A 16,498-nucleotide genomic window follows, 5' to 3' on the forward strand; every position below is an offset into this window, starting at 1 on the left:
TGTGTTCTGGGGAAGAAAGACCCAAAATGATTATATCTGACATAGAATTCAACATGATTTTAAAGGAAATTTAAAAAGAAAGTGTGTCAACTTACCTCTTGCAGGGATGTTTAAGCTCAAAGAAGCAATCTCTGATGCACAGGAGAGTATCTTTGACAGGAGTTAGAACTTTAGCTCCTGAGGACAAGAAGTTCTGGAAGTGGAAGAAATCGACAACTGATTACATAAGATACATTGTTTTTAAATTTTTTTTGTACCTTGCAGAAAGACTTAGAAAATAGGAGTAGAAAATCAGATGTGTGCACTGCAATTAAACACCCACAGCTGGCCCATGTCTGCTGACTTGGGCTTGCAGGACTCGGGCTGTGGGGCAGTAAAACTGTGGTGTAGATGTTTGACCCTCCCTCCTCAGGGGGTCCCAGAGCTCGAGCTCCAAATAAGCCCAACCGTCTACACTGCAGTTTTACAGTCCAATAGCCCAAGCCCCATGAGTCCAAGTCAGTTGAGGCAGGCCAGATGTTTAATTGCAGTGTACTCATACCCATTAATTGCTGGAATTTATGATGGCTCTGCAAAGAAGAATATAGTTGACTTTGTCTTGGATTTTACTGATTAATGTATAGATAAAGATGGTGTCCTTTTCCCAGCTACTTGTAGCTTTGAGCAGGATCAGAGAGTTCCCTTGGGTTACTCTACATTGGCAACACTCCAAGATCTAGAGTGGTGAAAGTTTTAAAATAAAGAGAACAAGAAGAGGTTCCAGGGGGCAGAAACATTCTTTCAACATCAATAAGATCCCTTTATTTCAAGATTTTAGCACAAATATATCAAAAATGACTAATACTTTGCAAAGGCAAGAGGAGATGTGCTTCTATGGGATGCAGAATGTTTTAGTTTATGTATCTAGTCTGAGTTAATTATGGTAGCAGGTATGAAATTATTGAGTGCAGAGCCAATGAATGGGAAACAAGAGTAGGCAGTATTCCCCAATGAAGAGACTGTTATAAAATTCCAGGTTTTGCCATTCTCGGTACAAATTCTTTGGTCACCTTGGTGTATTTGTGATCACTAAACATGCTTATGGTTTGAAGGTGTTTGACATAGATCTGTATGTGGAGAACCCCCTCCACATGCTAGATCTTCCCCCTTTCTGCATGGTAGGGAGAAGGACCAATACTTCCAAGGTACCGTCCCACTCTGTATGGCCCCACATGAATGCCCCTCCATAGGTGTCTGTAGGCATGAGGCCTTGCAAATTTCTGGGAGGCACAGTACTTCATGGAACTATCCATCCTCTGCTCCTGGATTTCTGTGTGGGAATTTAGGTGGGAGATTATACAGGTAGGAGCTATATTAGTTGGCTGCCTGGCTCAGTGTTATGTTATGATTGCTGTCTTATGGTAGTAAAGGTTACAGGTCCAGTCCCTGTATGGTAATAATAAGTAGGCTTCTGGCTTCCCTCTGCAGCTTTATAGGGAGATGGCCAGTGGTAGCTTGGCTCTGTGAAGGGATCTTTGCATCGTTTTCCCCTTAGCCATTTCTTATGGTTTGTCCCCTAGAAAGATGATCTGGGCTCATTTTGTGGTTTGCACAGTTTGCTATTCTCAGTAAATATTTTGATGTAGTGAATTCTCACTTCTGACATTGAATAGTAGTTGTGGGCTTTAGGAAGATTAACATGTTCCTTTATGTTTGCATCACTTAGGGCCACCATCCTCTTTTTCTAGTTACATCTTGTAATTTGCTCCTGGGGGAATTCTGTGCCACTGTGCAAGTGTAGAATTAATGTCCCCCGCAGATTTTACTCTTTTCCCAGAAAAATTGATTGATGCACTCCTCCTGGGAAGTGGTCAGGAGGGCTGCATCTGGTTCGGGCATCATAAGCAGCAGGGGGTAATGTAAATCACCACCTCGGGGGGGACGGGGCTGGGCTCTCTCTGTCCCGCTCGCTGTCGCAGTGCGCCTGGAGCCAGGGAGGGGCAGGGCTGGAGATGCCTCTGCCAGTAGCTCCTACTGTGTGCTGGGCTCCAGCTGCTGGTCCTAACTGGGCTATGGGGGGAAGACTTCCTCTTCCCCTGTATAGATCAGCCAGGGCCAGGGGCCTCCCCCATCTGCAGGAAACTTTTACCCCCTGACTACCTGCCCCCATTGCTCCCCAGTCATTGGGAGAGGAGTCGTACAGGGAGCTGCACCCTTGTCTGCCCAACCATCATGCATCTGGACCCCTCACACACCCAGACCTCCCCACCGAGCCCATCTCCCTGCAGCCAGACCCCAAACACACCCAGACTCCCCCACCGAGCCCTATCTTCCCCCCCCCCCCCGCATCTGGACTCCCACCCCTGCACTCACCCCCTCCACTGAGCCCTCCACACTTGAATCTTCACCCTGTCACACCCCACCCTGCCAAGCCCCCATCCCTCTGCACCTGGACCACCCCATTGAGCTCCCCACAGCTGGACCCCCATCCCACTGAGCTCCAACCAGTTGCAGTTGGATCCCGGCCCACCAAACCTAATTTCCCCAGCAACCAGATCCCCCCACTGGGCCCCCTGCACCCAGACCCCCTGCCAAGCACCATCCACTCCACACCCAGACCCTCTCTGCTGAGTCCTATTACCCCCGCACCCAAAAACCCCCCATGAGCTCCTGTGCATTCAGATCCCACCCACACCCAGACCTCCCACTGAGCCACCTTCAACCCAGATTGCCCCACACAGAACTCTCTCACCACACACCTATGTCCTCTCACACTAAACCCTTCCACAATTGGATCCTGCCAATCTGAGTGGGCAGGGCTGGGCGTGCATGCAAAACTCTGTCCCTCTCATTTGCTATGGCACCATATAGATGTGCTAATATGCCTACTCAGGAATCTAATTGCCAAAAACCATTTCCTGAATCTTTTTTGTTGTCTGTATTGTTACAGACATACTTGCTGACAGATATTTTGAAATAAATTACCAAAATAATTGAAAATGGTGAGACTATACTGTTATTTTGACAATAAAATATGCAGAATTTTAAAATATTGTTCACAGAATTTTTTATTTTTTGGCACAGAATTCCCTCAGGAGTAGTAATTGAACTGTGGAGTTTATTGCTACAGGAATTGTCGAGGCCAAGGATTTAAGATTCAGAAAAAGGATTGGATATTTATACAGATATCAAGACTATCCAAAATTGTCATAATTTATTATATCAAACTTAAGAAGTGTATTAATCCTTGTGCTTTGGAGTTTAAGACAGCGTTTGTTAGAAATCAAGATGAGACCTAACGTAGGGGAAGATTATTTCACATTTGGCTGCTGTGGGGTTCTCACATCTTCCTCCAAATTATCTGGCCACTGTCAGAGATAGGATAGTGGACTTAGATCAACCTTAGGTCTGATCCATTATGGCAGTTCCTATGTTCCTAGTTAATTACTTGACTATTTGTAATCTCTCCTAAATACAAACTTTTTTTTACCCACTGATCTATTTTCTTGTCATGCCAATATATTTTTTCTCCCTATCTCCTCCTTATATTTTCCTAATCTCACCCATATTCTTCTGCTTTTATTTCTACTACTATTATTTTATCCAATTGATTTTCTAAGCTTCTCTTTAAGAAATTTGTGTTTTGGAAAAGGAATCAGACCCTTTTTTTGATCTGAGGGAAGAACATCTGCCTACTGTGACTTCCCCAGAAGATCTGGCCTTAGAGGGCACTAGGAAAATTTCTCTATGGATATAAGGTTCCTCATACATCAGGAACAGGCCAGGGTTTCTTATTAAGTTTGGATGCACTTACCTCATTTGCTTTTCTTGTGTAGACCAAAGGCTCCCAATTATTTGGCCTCTTTTGCTGTAGATGTAGCACTTAGTTTACATTCTTCTCTCTAATAAAACATTAGCTGCTTTTTTTTTTCATAAATCAACATGAAATGGAAAGAATGGAGTGAATATCCCTGTATTTTGGTAGTCATGGCCCTTTTATATAAATATATTTCTTTCTAAAGAATTTGAATGGATCACTAAATTTAAGGCCAGGTCCTCAGATGTAAAATCAGCAATTGCACCGTGGAGGAGCAGTCTTCACTATTCTAAAACCTGTACAGACCCCCAGATTCCTGAGCCTGACTCCCTAGTGCCTTACGCCTTGTGTAATCATTTACAGCTGTGTGACGTGGATAGACTGTTACCAAATTTAGAATGGGAGCATTTTACACCCATTAGGCAATTGACTATCCAGAGTGCAAGAAAAGTGGTGGAGAATCAGGCTCAGAAGGTCTTAAGCATATCATCTAATTTAAAATGTAACATCCTTGAGGTAGTGACCATGTCATAGCCAGTGTACAGCACTGAGCACAAGGAAGACTCATACTCTCTGAAATAAAATGGAGGTGAATTATAATAACTAGTCAGTCTCAATGCTCATATAAAGGACTGAATCTGGCCCTCAGAGTCTTGTTATCAGAAGCAGTTGTGTGTTCATTCCTCCCCTCTATCTGCTCCTGGCTCAACTGAGTCAATGGAGCCGGGATTTGGCCTCCTTGGTGGACAGCAGCTTCTTTAGGCCCATATCAATTAATAGCATGTGGCATCCCTGATACACCCATGCAGAGCCTCCTTGAAGTCACTGGGGCACCATGTGAGTGCAGCAGGCTGCCTGCTTTCCAGCAAGTGCATAATATAGGCCACAGGTAGGAGATTTGGGAGCATGGCATCGTGCAGCCCACGAATACATCAGTGAGGCTGTTGCAGACACGGGGGAAGTGTGCCAGGGACCATTCACAACATTTGTGGGGGGAGGAGGGGAGGTTTACTAGATCAAAGCATGTTCCTGAAAACCTCCCAACCTACATGGAGACAACCCTCTAGCTGCCACTCAGTGAATGTTGTACGTAGCTTGTCAGTTGAATATCATTTGGAATTGCTTGTCACCAAGTAATTTTTGTAATAGAATTATATGGATTTGCAGTACAGATAAACATAGTGCATCACAGAGAAGAGTCCTGCTTTTGAACTAGCATCTCTCCAGAGTGACTTTTTGTAGACAAACACACAGCATACTCTCAATATCTAATAATACAGTACCTTCTTCTTGTCTTTAGTGGGACATCAATATAAAAGACTGCACAATAGTGACAGAAGTTATTAGAGCTCAAAGATAATGTTTGTTTCCTATTGAAAGTGTATTATTACAGCAGAATTCACAAGGTTCATACACAATAAGACTGAAAGTCAAGCACTGTTTTATAATTTTATCCCAGCATACTGATAAAGCAAGATACTTCTATTTTGATCACTTCAAACATGATAATAAATGTATGGTTTTAAAATAGGGGAATTTATTATTTCATAAACAGGAGCAGGTCCTAAGCATAATTTTTTCTGGCCCAGTATAAACTTGTAACATGGGCCCCCTCCCACACACATACCCATGGGGGTTGCAGCCTGGGCTGGGCCCCCCCTGGACCTCCGGGCCCTGGTAAAGTGTACCCTTTCCCCCCACCCCATGTGGGGGCCCTGAACAGGAGTGAGGAGAAGTTAGTGCATAGTTCATGTTATGCAAGAATTGCAAGAAATAGAAATGAAACATAAATGCATTTCACAGATATGCTTTCTGATATCCCTACAGGGGAAGATGATTAAGCACACATGGTGGTTATCACTAGTGTCACTGCTGTTGCTATTCTTATTCCTGCAATTGTCTAATCCTTTTAAAAATATTAAGGCCAAATCACCCTCTTCCATGGAAAAAATCTGCAGCCGGGAAGGTGTACCAGGAAATTGCATGCATGCTCTAGTATAAGTATTTTCTATGTGAGGGATTGTTCCCACACTATGCCCCCGGTATTCTGCTGCAGCAGCATATAAAGGATGAGAAAGGACCTCACCCAGCTGGGGAGAACTCCTGGGGAGCAAGCAACACGCAAGGCTGCTGTAGAGAGCCGTTCTCAGGTTCCTCACAAGCACCAATGTAGGTGTGTAGCTGGGGATGAGAGGAGAGTTCCCATAGCTCATGCCATCAGGATGATTGACAGCTCCATCTTGTGGAGCAGCACTAGCAGTGCAAGCACCAGCCACACATCTTAGATCCACCTTTGCCCCACCTCTACCTGGGCTGTGTGCTGCATCCCCACGACTGTGAATAATAGAAATGTAGTAGTGGTCTAGTGTAACAATTCAGTCCCATTTTTAAAGGTAATTGAAAAGTCTCCCACTTTCCCATGATTATTTGCTAGGCTAGCCTTATTGAAAGCATGGGCAAAAGAATAATCCATTCTGCTTCTCAGAAAACCTTACCTATTTTAAATAGTAATAAAAGTGTTGCACAGATAGACGCCACCGCTACCATCCTCCTGTGCTGTAGGAGAAATGAAGCCATGCAGCTTATGGTATGGTCTGTGCATAGATGACAAACATCTGAAAAATTGTCATGAAACAATTCTCCAGTATACAGGGTCTTTGTGTTCTTGCTAATGAATTTTATGTTGTTTTGTATCTATTTCTTCCTATATTTCAGCTATAAAATCTAGAGTATCCATGTATGACAAGTGCTCAAAATAGTTATCCTAACACTTCAGTTTTATTGTGTTGCCAAGAAGCTCTCATAGACACAATATGCATAAGGAATGCAGTATCTCTAGCATGAGATCAATCTACCCAAGGTACTTCTGTGGTTGCTATTACTGCAGTATGGGAGTGCCTCACAATCTTCAATGTATTTATCCTCCCCACACTTCTAGGAGGTAGGAAAGTGCTATTATCCCCATTTTACAAATGGAGAACTGAGCTGCAGAGTGACTAATTGACTTCCAAGATAACAGACTTCCTATTGGCAGAGCAAGCAATTGAACTCACATCTCATGTATCCTTGTGTATACCCATGCTGCAGACCCATCCTTTCTCCCTAGATAGAGCATGTGTCATGTGGTTTGTTCTGTCCTCTTCTGGCAGAAGGGTAACGGGAGATACTGCACATTCTCAGCCACCTCTCCTTGTTTATGTTACAACACTTTCTGCAGCAGTCCTTTCAGCTTACTGCAGTATCAGTCCGCATATTTTCTAATATAGCTATTCTGGCCCACGCAAATTGTGAGGAAACTGAGATCATTCTTCTTCCTAAACACATATTGGTACAATTATTTGGCACAACTTGGCACTGTCAGCATGTGTAACATGAGTCACAGTTTCAAAACAATTTCAGTCTTAAAAATTTGAGACAGTTCAATAAAATATGTCATGCCACATTCAAAAAGAAAATACCCTTTTTTGTTATGCAAATGTAATAGCCTGCAAATCTGTTTTAGTAATGAAAATTCATAATATATTGGAGATTTCTTTATCAAAAAGATTATTTGGTTCTATTGGACATCGTGTTCCCTATTTGTGCAGGAACAGCCACAGAGGAGATTAAATTAATTCTAGCGGCAGCACTACCCACACCTTGTAAGACTGGCTTTGACTCTTTCTAGACTACAAACATTGTAAGTGGTCTTTAGTGATGGGGCAAAAATAGGCAGAAGAGGCTCAGTCACTTAGTCTTTACTTCACCAAAACTCCCAGTGGGGGATCTGGGTCTGAGTAAGGACTGCAGCATTGAATTCCTAAGATGAATTCCTAGTCTCATCATTGAAGTCAATGTCAAAACCCTCACTGAGTTTAACAGAAGCAGGAGTGAGTTCAGTACTGGCTACAAATTATACTTAATTACGTCCAGTTTCTCAAGTGAGCACTGAGATATGAAAATTAAATATGTTAATTAAAACAAAAAAGGACTCATGCCACTGGAAACCTCCAGCCCTGAGACTGCCAGTAGAATTAAAACACTATGTTCCTTACCTGTGTAGGCCTTTTTGCCAAAGTAATTTTTTGCTGTTCATGTCCACCAATTTAAAGTGAAAGAGGACCGCCCCCGCCACACACACACACACCCATCAGTGTATTCTAATAAAAATGTTTGTGTTTGATAGTCAAAAAATACCTTCAAGGTTTTTCACTTCTGAAGTGAACATGATACACCTTTGAGGGAGGTGTAAATTTGTGTAATCTCACTTTTGTTAAGTATATATTATTCAAAAGGAACAAAGGTCACAATATTGTCCCAAATGAAACTCACTAGTAATACTCACATTAACTTCAAAGAGATGCAAATCCAGGGCAATATTTCAAGCAAATTAGAACTAAGTAAATTAATCTATTTTAACAGGTTCTCTGCAGCAACAGTCTACTAGACTCAACCGACTACTGGCTACAGAATCAGAGGACACCATGCCGAATTGGCTTTGTGGAAGACAAATCAGAAAACAAATATGCTTCAGTAAGTACTCAGAAACTTTACACTTATGCACGAAAAAAGGGAGGGAAGAGAGTTGTCTTAATGAAGACACATATTAGTCAGCCATTTTTAAAAAAATCACTGCATGGCAGTGGAAAAAAATATGTAATCAGCTGCCTAACGTAAAGCTGGAAATCCTAAATTTCAATCTGGATTAAGGCAGTTAAATAAAAAGCCAAAGCAAGAATACAGGTATAGATTTTTATACAGTATACAATGAAAAGATCACTTTGGAAGTTAGCCTGCAGACTTAGACCCATTAGATTGAATCATACAGTCTGCAACATAAAGGAAAGGATAAAAAATAAGTATACAGAGAATTCTTCCACATATTAAATGAAATTCCCATCTCAATATTGTAGGTTCTAATACAGTTAACAAGTCACAAGCATCTTTTGGTTAACAGGGTGTATGAATAAATAAGATTTGTTTGTGGCTTTTTATGCTATCTACCTGCACTTTAAAGTGGGTATTTTGATGTAATTGCAATAGTTGCTTTTGATATCAAATGGTACCCAGGAAGGTTATTTATCCATACTGGAAATGCAGTTTGATCATTATCAGCTAGTTCCAGTGAGCCAAGAAGGTATTGCAACCGAACAATGGGGTTACTAATTGTCCAATAGAAACCAAAGGCCAGGATGGTAATGAGAATTTACTGGAATTCTCATTAGGGTGCAGAGATCTCATTCTACCTTGTAAAGCCAGATACAAACTAAAGGGATGATGGGGGAAGAGGAGCTGAAGTATAGTGCCTCAGTGGTGGTGGCTGAAGGCTTTTTTGCTTACATAGAGCAAACGCAGCATACTGAGAAGCTGCACTTATTATATTTTAAAATTGCAGTGGACCCTTCCCTACAGCAGCAGGTGCTGAGGGGGTCACCCTCTACAGTACATCTGATCATTCCTCTGAGGAGCATGTTGGCACACCAGCACCCTGGCTAGCCCTCTTATGCTCAGTGTTAGCTGCAGCCTTTTGGGTGCCCTCTACACTTATTCGTAGGGTGCATCTTGCAGAGGAGAACCGCTGAAAAAAAGACAGCCTAAAATGGAGTCCATGGGATGTATGCTTTTAGGGTACACAAGAGGCAATTTAAGATAGGGATCAGGTCAGAGAACTCAAGGCCCAGTTCACCATTGCTCCGCACCTTAAGCTATTGTTCACAGCAGTGCAAAGTGAGCATAACACTACCAAATGAGAATGCATAAGGTGCAGGGCTACAGTGAATTGGTCCCTTTGAATCTGCTTTGGATGCAGCTAGAGAAGGATTGAGATGGAGACATTAAAGATTGATTTTCAGGCCAAAACCCCCAGACCCAAACAGCCATATTCCCTGTCCTTCAGGCATAATACACATCCTTCTGCAAGCAAAAATGTTACAGGATTTGGGGTGTAGTTATAGCCTTGTCAGTCCCAGGATATTAGAGAGACAAGATGGGTGAGACAAGTTTTCAAGCGACAGAGAGCTTGAAGAAGACCTGAGACCTCTATGTGACTCTAAAGCTTGTCTCTCTGAAGTTGGTCCAATAAAAGATATCTCACCCACCTTGTCTCACAGTATTTGGGGGCATATTCGATTTTAGGATTGCAGCCTGAATGCCACTGACTGAATGGAGCACTAAACACGCTTAGCTCTTATAGTCTTAATCATCCATAAATGCAAGAAGATCAAAAATATCCTTTCTTTTGTCAGATACATTCAATACATTTACCTTTAATGAAAAGAGTTCTAGATTTGCCATGAGCACTCAGTAATACAAGAATTGTTCTAAAAATATGATTTCTGGTCCCAAAGCTGTAAATAATTGAACACTGCTGTTACTTAAATAAAGCTGTTAAATGCATGGCTCTTCAAATTTCTAGTTTTAACATTTTTCTTCACGTTACTTCTTTTCATCTATTTCAGTGGAAGAAGAAGAGTTGTTCAGTATTTATCTTTGATAGGTCTGAGTGACAGGAAAAGATGCTGTATCTTTTCACTGCAAGATTTTCTTTTTCCTAGTCAGATTAAGAAATCGGATGTAGGAAAATATACACCACGAGGTTGCTTGACACACACATGCCATCATAATACTGTGCACTAAAAGAGCATTTTTCATCTGCAAGTGAAAATCATATTTTATTTAATCCTGATCAATCACCTGTAAGGGAAGTAAACATTTCTGTCCCCAGTTTACAGATAAGAAAGCAAAAGCAGAAGCAGAGATGCTAAGGGTCTTTTGTTCAGGGGCATAAAAAGAGTCTGTGTTAGAACCAGGGTTACAGCTCAACAGTTCATGGGTCTCTGTCCTAGGCCCAATCCTGTCAGGTGCTGAATGTCCACAACTTGCACTGAAGACCATTCCATGTTAAGGGTCTGATCCTGCAACATACTGAGTTTCCTCAACTCCCATTTCAGTCAAGGGGAGTTGGGCTTTCAGCATCTCTCAGAGAAATGCACCATTTTAGGGTAAATCTACATGCAAAAAAAAAAAAAAAAACCCTGCAGCAGTGAGTCTCAAAGTGTGGGGGTCAGCTGACTTGGGATCGCACTACAGGGCTAAAAATAGCAGTGTCGACTTTCCTGCTAGGGCTGAGGCGTGGGCTCTGAGTCCCTGTTCCTCACTGCACAAGCCTAAGTCAGTTGACTCGGGCTTTGAGACTTTCTGCTGTGGGTTGGGTTGTGGGGGGGGTTTGTTTTGTTTTGTGTTTTTGCTGTGTATCTGTCCCCTTAGTATAATAATAAGAATTCAATACAACTTTGCTGTTCTGGGGGGAGGGGAGGGACACCACCAGAGCTCTAGTGTAAATATGCAAATGCACCAGAGTTGCCACTGCAGTCTTGCAGCTACAATAGTCTGCAAGGCCCAACCCCCTCTTTCTTAAGAGGAGGCTGTTAGGATCTGTGTTACAGCAGATCCTTCAGCCCTGCCCTGCTCCTCTCATGGCATACTCTCGCCCACCCTGCATGACAGGTCCCCTATATAACAGAGGCATGTCCTTTATCCCCTTCCCCCATTCCTCTGCACAGGAGCAGCTTTTGCAGCCTGCAAAGTAGAATTTTAGTCCCTAGCTGATATTCATTGTACGAGAAAAATGGAGAAGGGGGAAAAAGCAATTCCACTGAGTTGTGACTTGATTGTTTAAAAAACCTAATCTTTAAATAATCCTCACTATTCTTCTCATGATTAGACATGGAAACCATTTTATACTCATGATGGATAAATTGTATATACCTAATTCATCAGGGGAAATTAAAATATTGTTTATAAGCAGATCTTCACGGTTCTAAATTAATAAAGATGTTAGATATCAAATACAATAGTTAATGCTAGGAAACGAAACCGAAAGCTTACTTCTGTGATGGCCCAGAATCTGAGTCAGCTGTTCTAGATTTTAGAAGATGACATTAAATCTTGCAACTGAAATGTTTTTATTATGACGCTAATGTAAGAAGAATTGAAGTTTTGTTCATAAACCTGATTGACATAATCCTAAAAAAGCATAGGCCAGAATTTCAAACTTGGGTGCCTAAAGTTAGGCAACAAATTTAGGTGCCCAGATATGGATACCTAACTTTAGGCAACCATTTTCCAAAGTTTTTGTCTTAGTCTTCAAACGCTGAATTGGGGCAGAAATTTTAAATTAATTGTGTTTGTCTTTTTGTTTAAAATGCCCTCCCCACTGAATTACCTTGGCAAGATTGTGTTTGACCCTGCACAGATGTGGGAACACAAGGAAACTGCACTCGTATCCAAGGACAGAGCGTGATCCTAGCACGCGTGCCAAAGGAGTGCAAAGAATCTAGCCTTGTGCCACTGGCATGGTAGACATTCCAAAATGGCGGAGGACTTGGGTAGTGGGACAGAGACATGAGGATGCCCTGCTCCATCTCCTCCATTAACCAGTGTAGCAGATCCTATGTACCCTCATGCTACCCTCTTTCAAAGGAGGGAGGAGAAGCTGCTCTTCCCAGTCCTCCGGGAGGCACTGTGTCTGCTTTAAGAACACTGACTTTGCAAGCTCGCACTAGGGCACTGTCCTGCTGAACTGCCCTGAATGCAGCTTGTGTCTCTAAAACCACTATAGTTTTTTGTATTTAATAGGTTGTTATTGTTGTTGTTTGCTTTTACCAAAGGCAGCCAGGTAATATTTTTACCTATTAAGTATTCAACATTCTTTTAAATGAATGAGTTTCCATTTTAGGTGTATGTGGTCCAGGCTCACTTTTTGTGCTTAATACCCACAGCAAAATCATCTTCCATGAATATTTGTTGCAGTCATTACATCCCACTATGGATTAGCATAGTTAGTACAAATAAAAATAGATGTGTGGCTGCCCTACATATGCTGGCAAGTACATTAACATTAATCTTTTTAACTAAACTGTGACAGGCTTCCAGTTCATAGAGATGCAGCAAGAATGATTAAACAGAATTGATCTTTCTGATATATGTGGGAGTCTGTTACTTTTTAAAGTAGGTTAAAAAAAAAAGGCCCTTATGTTGTGGAAACAATTGCATGTATCCTACCTAAAATTGTGACCCAGCCCTGACAATAGTCATATGTACATATATAGCTAGCTCAGAGCTTTAATCAACAAAAGAATACTTAAATGTGGAATAATTTTTATAAAACCCCAGCACTTCAAGTTCAGCTTGGTTATGGACATATTTGCAAGATTTTTTAACCATATCAGTATCTAGTTTGCAATCTAAAGATTTGATATTACAGCTTACATTTCTCCTTTACTAGATACGTGCTTCAAATCCAAGCACTCACAATCTTGACTGAGTGTCATAGGAGTAGCAGGTGCCCAGTATATCTCAGGCTCAGACACGCACATAGTCATTGCTATTATAGTAATATGTATTTTCATTTCTAATAGAGTAATTAAATATGTAATTAGTGTCACTGAAAAGTGTCATTACCAAGAATTGTTCCAGAGAATTGCATCTAATGCTGCATGAAAACAGATACATATCAAAAGGATATATAAATAAGAAGCTGGCATTCTGGAGCTTCAGCTACAGAACCCAAGTGGGATCTTCCATTCCAGAAGCCTTCCTACACTACATCTATAGAACCTTTATGCAACACACCACATCTCTAGATTATTTAAAGCAGAAATGTACATCTTTGCCATATAGAAACTGGCTCCCTCTCAATGAACTAATTGAATTGTGCATCTGCCAAGAGACAATGCTGTTGACACATCAACTCAACTGTTGGGTTTACCTTATTTAGGCCAAAGGGCATAAGGGAATAAACTGTTCAAGGATTCATTCACGAGTATACAGTGCCCCTTCTATAACGTGATCTCTTTAGCAGACCACACTGCATAACATGATACTGGAGCTTGCTTTTGGTCCTAAGCATATAGGGTTGTTCATAACCTGAATGACTCTTTAAAGATCAAAAGATAGTATTCAATACTCCATTAAAAGGAAACATTTGTTTGTGGCTTATGCCTGTTCTGAAGATGGATTCAAAGGCTCTTTCACCTGCTTCATTAATCTACTTCCACCCATAAACTGACCATCACTATGAATCACTGATCCAAACTTTCACACAAAGGTTTTTCTTCCTTACTCTATGGGCGAGATCAAGAACTCTTTTGTGGACCAGTATTGTAAACTCTAGGAGGTCTACTGATTCCCTAAAGTAGCGTGTACCAGTACCCTCTACATGTTCTAAACTTTAAGCGTGTTTCCATCAGACGCTTTGAAGAATCTGTTTCGGTAACTTGTGCAATTGCAAAAGAATGGAACCTACACCATCCTGTAGGCTTGCCTAATTTGAACCTTGTAAGACTGGTTGAACTATCTGTAAGCAAGCAAGGTGTAGATAGCCAACAGCCCCTTCCGATGGCTATGATCATCCATTGTGGTTGGTGTGTACAGGAGTCACAGCTAGAAGTATCTTTACTGCTGTTCATTCTCTGGTTATATGAATATTTTCCTTCAACTGACAGCTAGACAAACATTGGACTTAAACTACCTCACATAATTTTATGCTATAGTCCATTGTTGTGATCCTCAAGAATAGGATGTAGTGGCAGGTCATATAAAACCTTTCATGTTCAGAGATTATTTGAACAATAACACTGACACTAAATTAAACCTAGATTGATTAACAGTGATTTGTTTTATAGTGGTTTCAAAACAGATTGGAAATAAAGTAATATATACTTTTGCTGTAGTGTTGAATTTTAGCAATAGAAATTAGAAAGTAAAGCTAATTACAGAAAGCCTTCTTTGGCACTGAATGAAAATCTAATCAAAAGCCATGTAATACCACAAAATATATAGATTCATTGTGTGCATCTTTTGAATGAGCAGCTCACAATACTATAAAAATAGATTGAACTTTAATGAGAATGTCTATAATGTTGCTCTCTTGAAAAGATTAATGAGCTCTTTTTTAACCACAAACCTCTTCCTCTATGTGGTGGTGATATCCATCTGATAAAGGGTATTTGTCAAAACACCTTTGCCCTTCCTCCTCAGGGCTACATCTAACATTACCAACCTTGGAACAGCTTCCAAACAAACACTATTTAGAAACAAAAACCTGAAAGGTTTCCTTCTCTCCTCCCCACCCTTAAATTACACTGACCACAGACCTAGGATGGATAACATTCAGAGCGGAACATGCAATTATTTTGTTAAACCTTTAAGAAGAAAGAAGCTGCTTCTAGGCCTGGAAGCTCCTGAAACATAGGACCTTAATATCACAACATTATGCAGAGGGAAGGCATTTTAGGAAACTTGTTAGAAGTTTCTAAAACATTACTTGGAATTTTTCTCCTACCTTCAAGTCCTGTGCAGTTAGATTCCTGAATCTAAGGGCTTTACTAGCAAAGGGATACAAAAGAATCTCAACAGCATTTATAAGAACTCTCCAAATTATTTCTAATTTGTTTTTAAAAACAGTGAGAGGTGGGGGTCTAAAACAAGATATATGACATAGGCCAGTGTGTTTTTCCAACGGGGGTGAGAAGATTCCAGTATGGGTAAAATTCAGCCTTGAACCAGGGACAGCTTTCCTATACATAAAACATTGTATAATTAAAGTCAGGTATTTTGTTGCCCTGCAAGATTAGAAACAGGATCTTTATACTATTGGGGAGAGCAAATTTCCCTGTTTCCCAATAACGCTCCCTCACCTACCCCCCACCTCCCAGTACTCATCTCTAACCATGGATAACAGAGGTGACAGATTTTAAAGTCATGACACAATGGATAGAAAAGCTCTTTTTAAGATCTTTTATAAGTGTATTTATGGTTCCCTCAGAGACCTGTACAGTCAGACTTGTCACTAACAGATCTGGCTTTGCAGGCAGCAGATTGTGGGAACAGTTTCAGAACAATGTTTTAAAATGTAACCATTCCTGAAACAGTTTTTCTGCAACATATATTGAATGTGCAGAATACATCATGGTGTTGGTGGTTTAAAGGGTTTATCAGCACTCAATGGGAGTGAATTTTCAAGTCCTCCAAGTTTTTGCCATTGGTATGTAATACACCCATCCTATAGTAATGCTGATAAAATGTTTATATATATAGTACATTATGTGTGTATATAATTTCAGGTGTGTACATAGACATGTGAATGGTAAAAGTTATTATGAATGTTTTCAGGCAGCAACATTCAGAAAAATCCGCAAGTTTAATCTAAATATTGTTCATAGCTAAAGCAGCCATTTTGTTGGGGTATTTTTAAATGAAAACACTTTGTTCAGAGTAAAATGGGAAAAATCCATTTTGTAGAGTATGCAGCTCTATTTAGACAGCCCCAGATGTTATGCACTTGTATAGCTTTACTCCCCAATTTGACATCCAGTTTGGGAATTAGGAGAGTGTATTTATTTTACCTTTTACTCCCATGGTTACTTGAGCATCTTACAGAATAGCATTATATCTTTCACAAATTGAAATCCAGCCTTCGTTTTCCAGACCTAAGCCATAATTACTAGAAGTATTTTTAGTCCTAAGCCTATCTTACTGTTCAGTTTGACAATACCTTAATTATGTCTTAACAAGGAATAGGAATCAGTAGTGGAGGGCTCAATTGTGGCATAAAGACACAGTCCTGTCTTGGGGGATGTTGTCACACTGCCTCAGGAGAAGCTCTGGAAAGCACAATGCCTCCTCGAGGGCCCCAGGGAGCATGCCACTGTTCAGGAGGGT

The 16,498-nt window shown here is 40.9% G+C and overlaps 1 protein-coding gene across 1 annotated transcript in view; it reads left to right on the top strand.

The window, feature by feature from the left end:
- Positions 1-16,498, top strand: part of SPHKAP (SPHK1 interactor, AKAP domain containing) — a 92,580-nt gene that overhangs the window by 31,692 nt on the left and 44,390 nt on the right. Inside the window, exon 3 of the mRNA XM_067559391.1 lies at positions 8,198-8,308. Within this exon, the coding sequence (XP_067415492.1) occupies positions 8,198-8,308 (111 nt within the window). The remainder of the gene's footprint in view (positions 1-8,197; positions 8,309-16,498) is intronic.

The sequence above is a fragment of the Emydura macquarii genome, unplaced genomic scaffold (genome assembly GCF_026122565.2).
Source record: "Emydura macquarii macquarii isolate MOO-44397 ecotype Brisbane River unplaced genomic scaffold, CSIRO-AGI_Emac_v2 contig_18, whole genome shotgun sequence".
Taxonomy (NCBI): domain Eukaryota; kingdom Metazoa; phylum Chordata; order Testudines; family Chelidae; genus Emydura; species Emydura macquarii.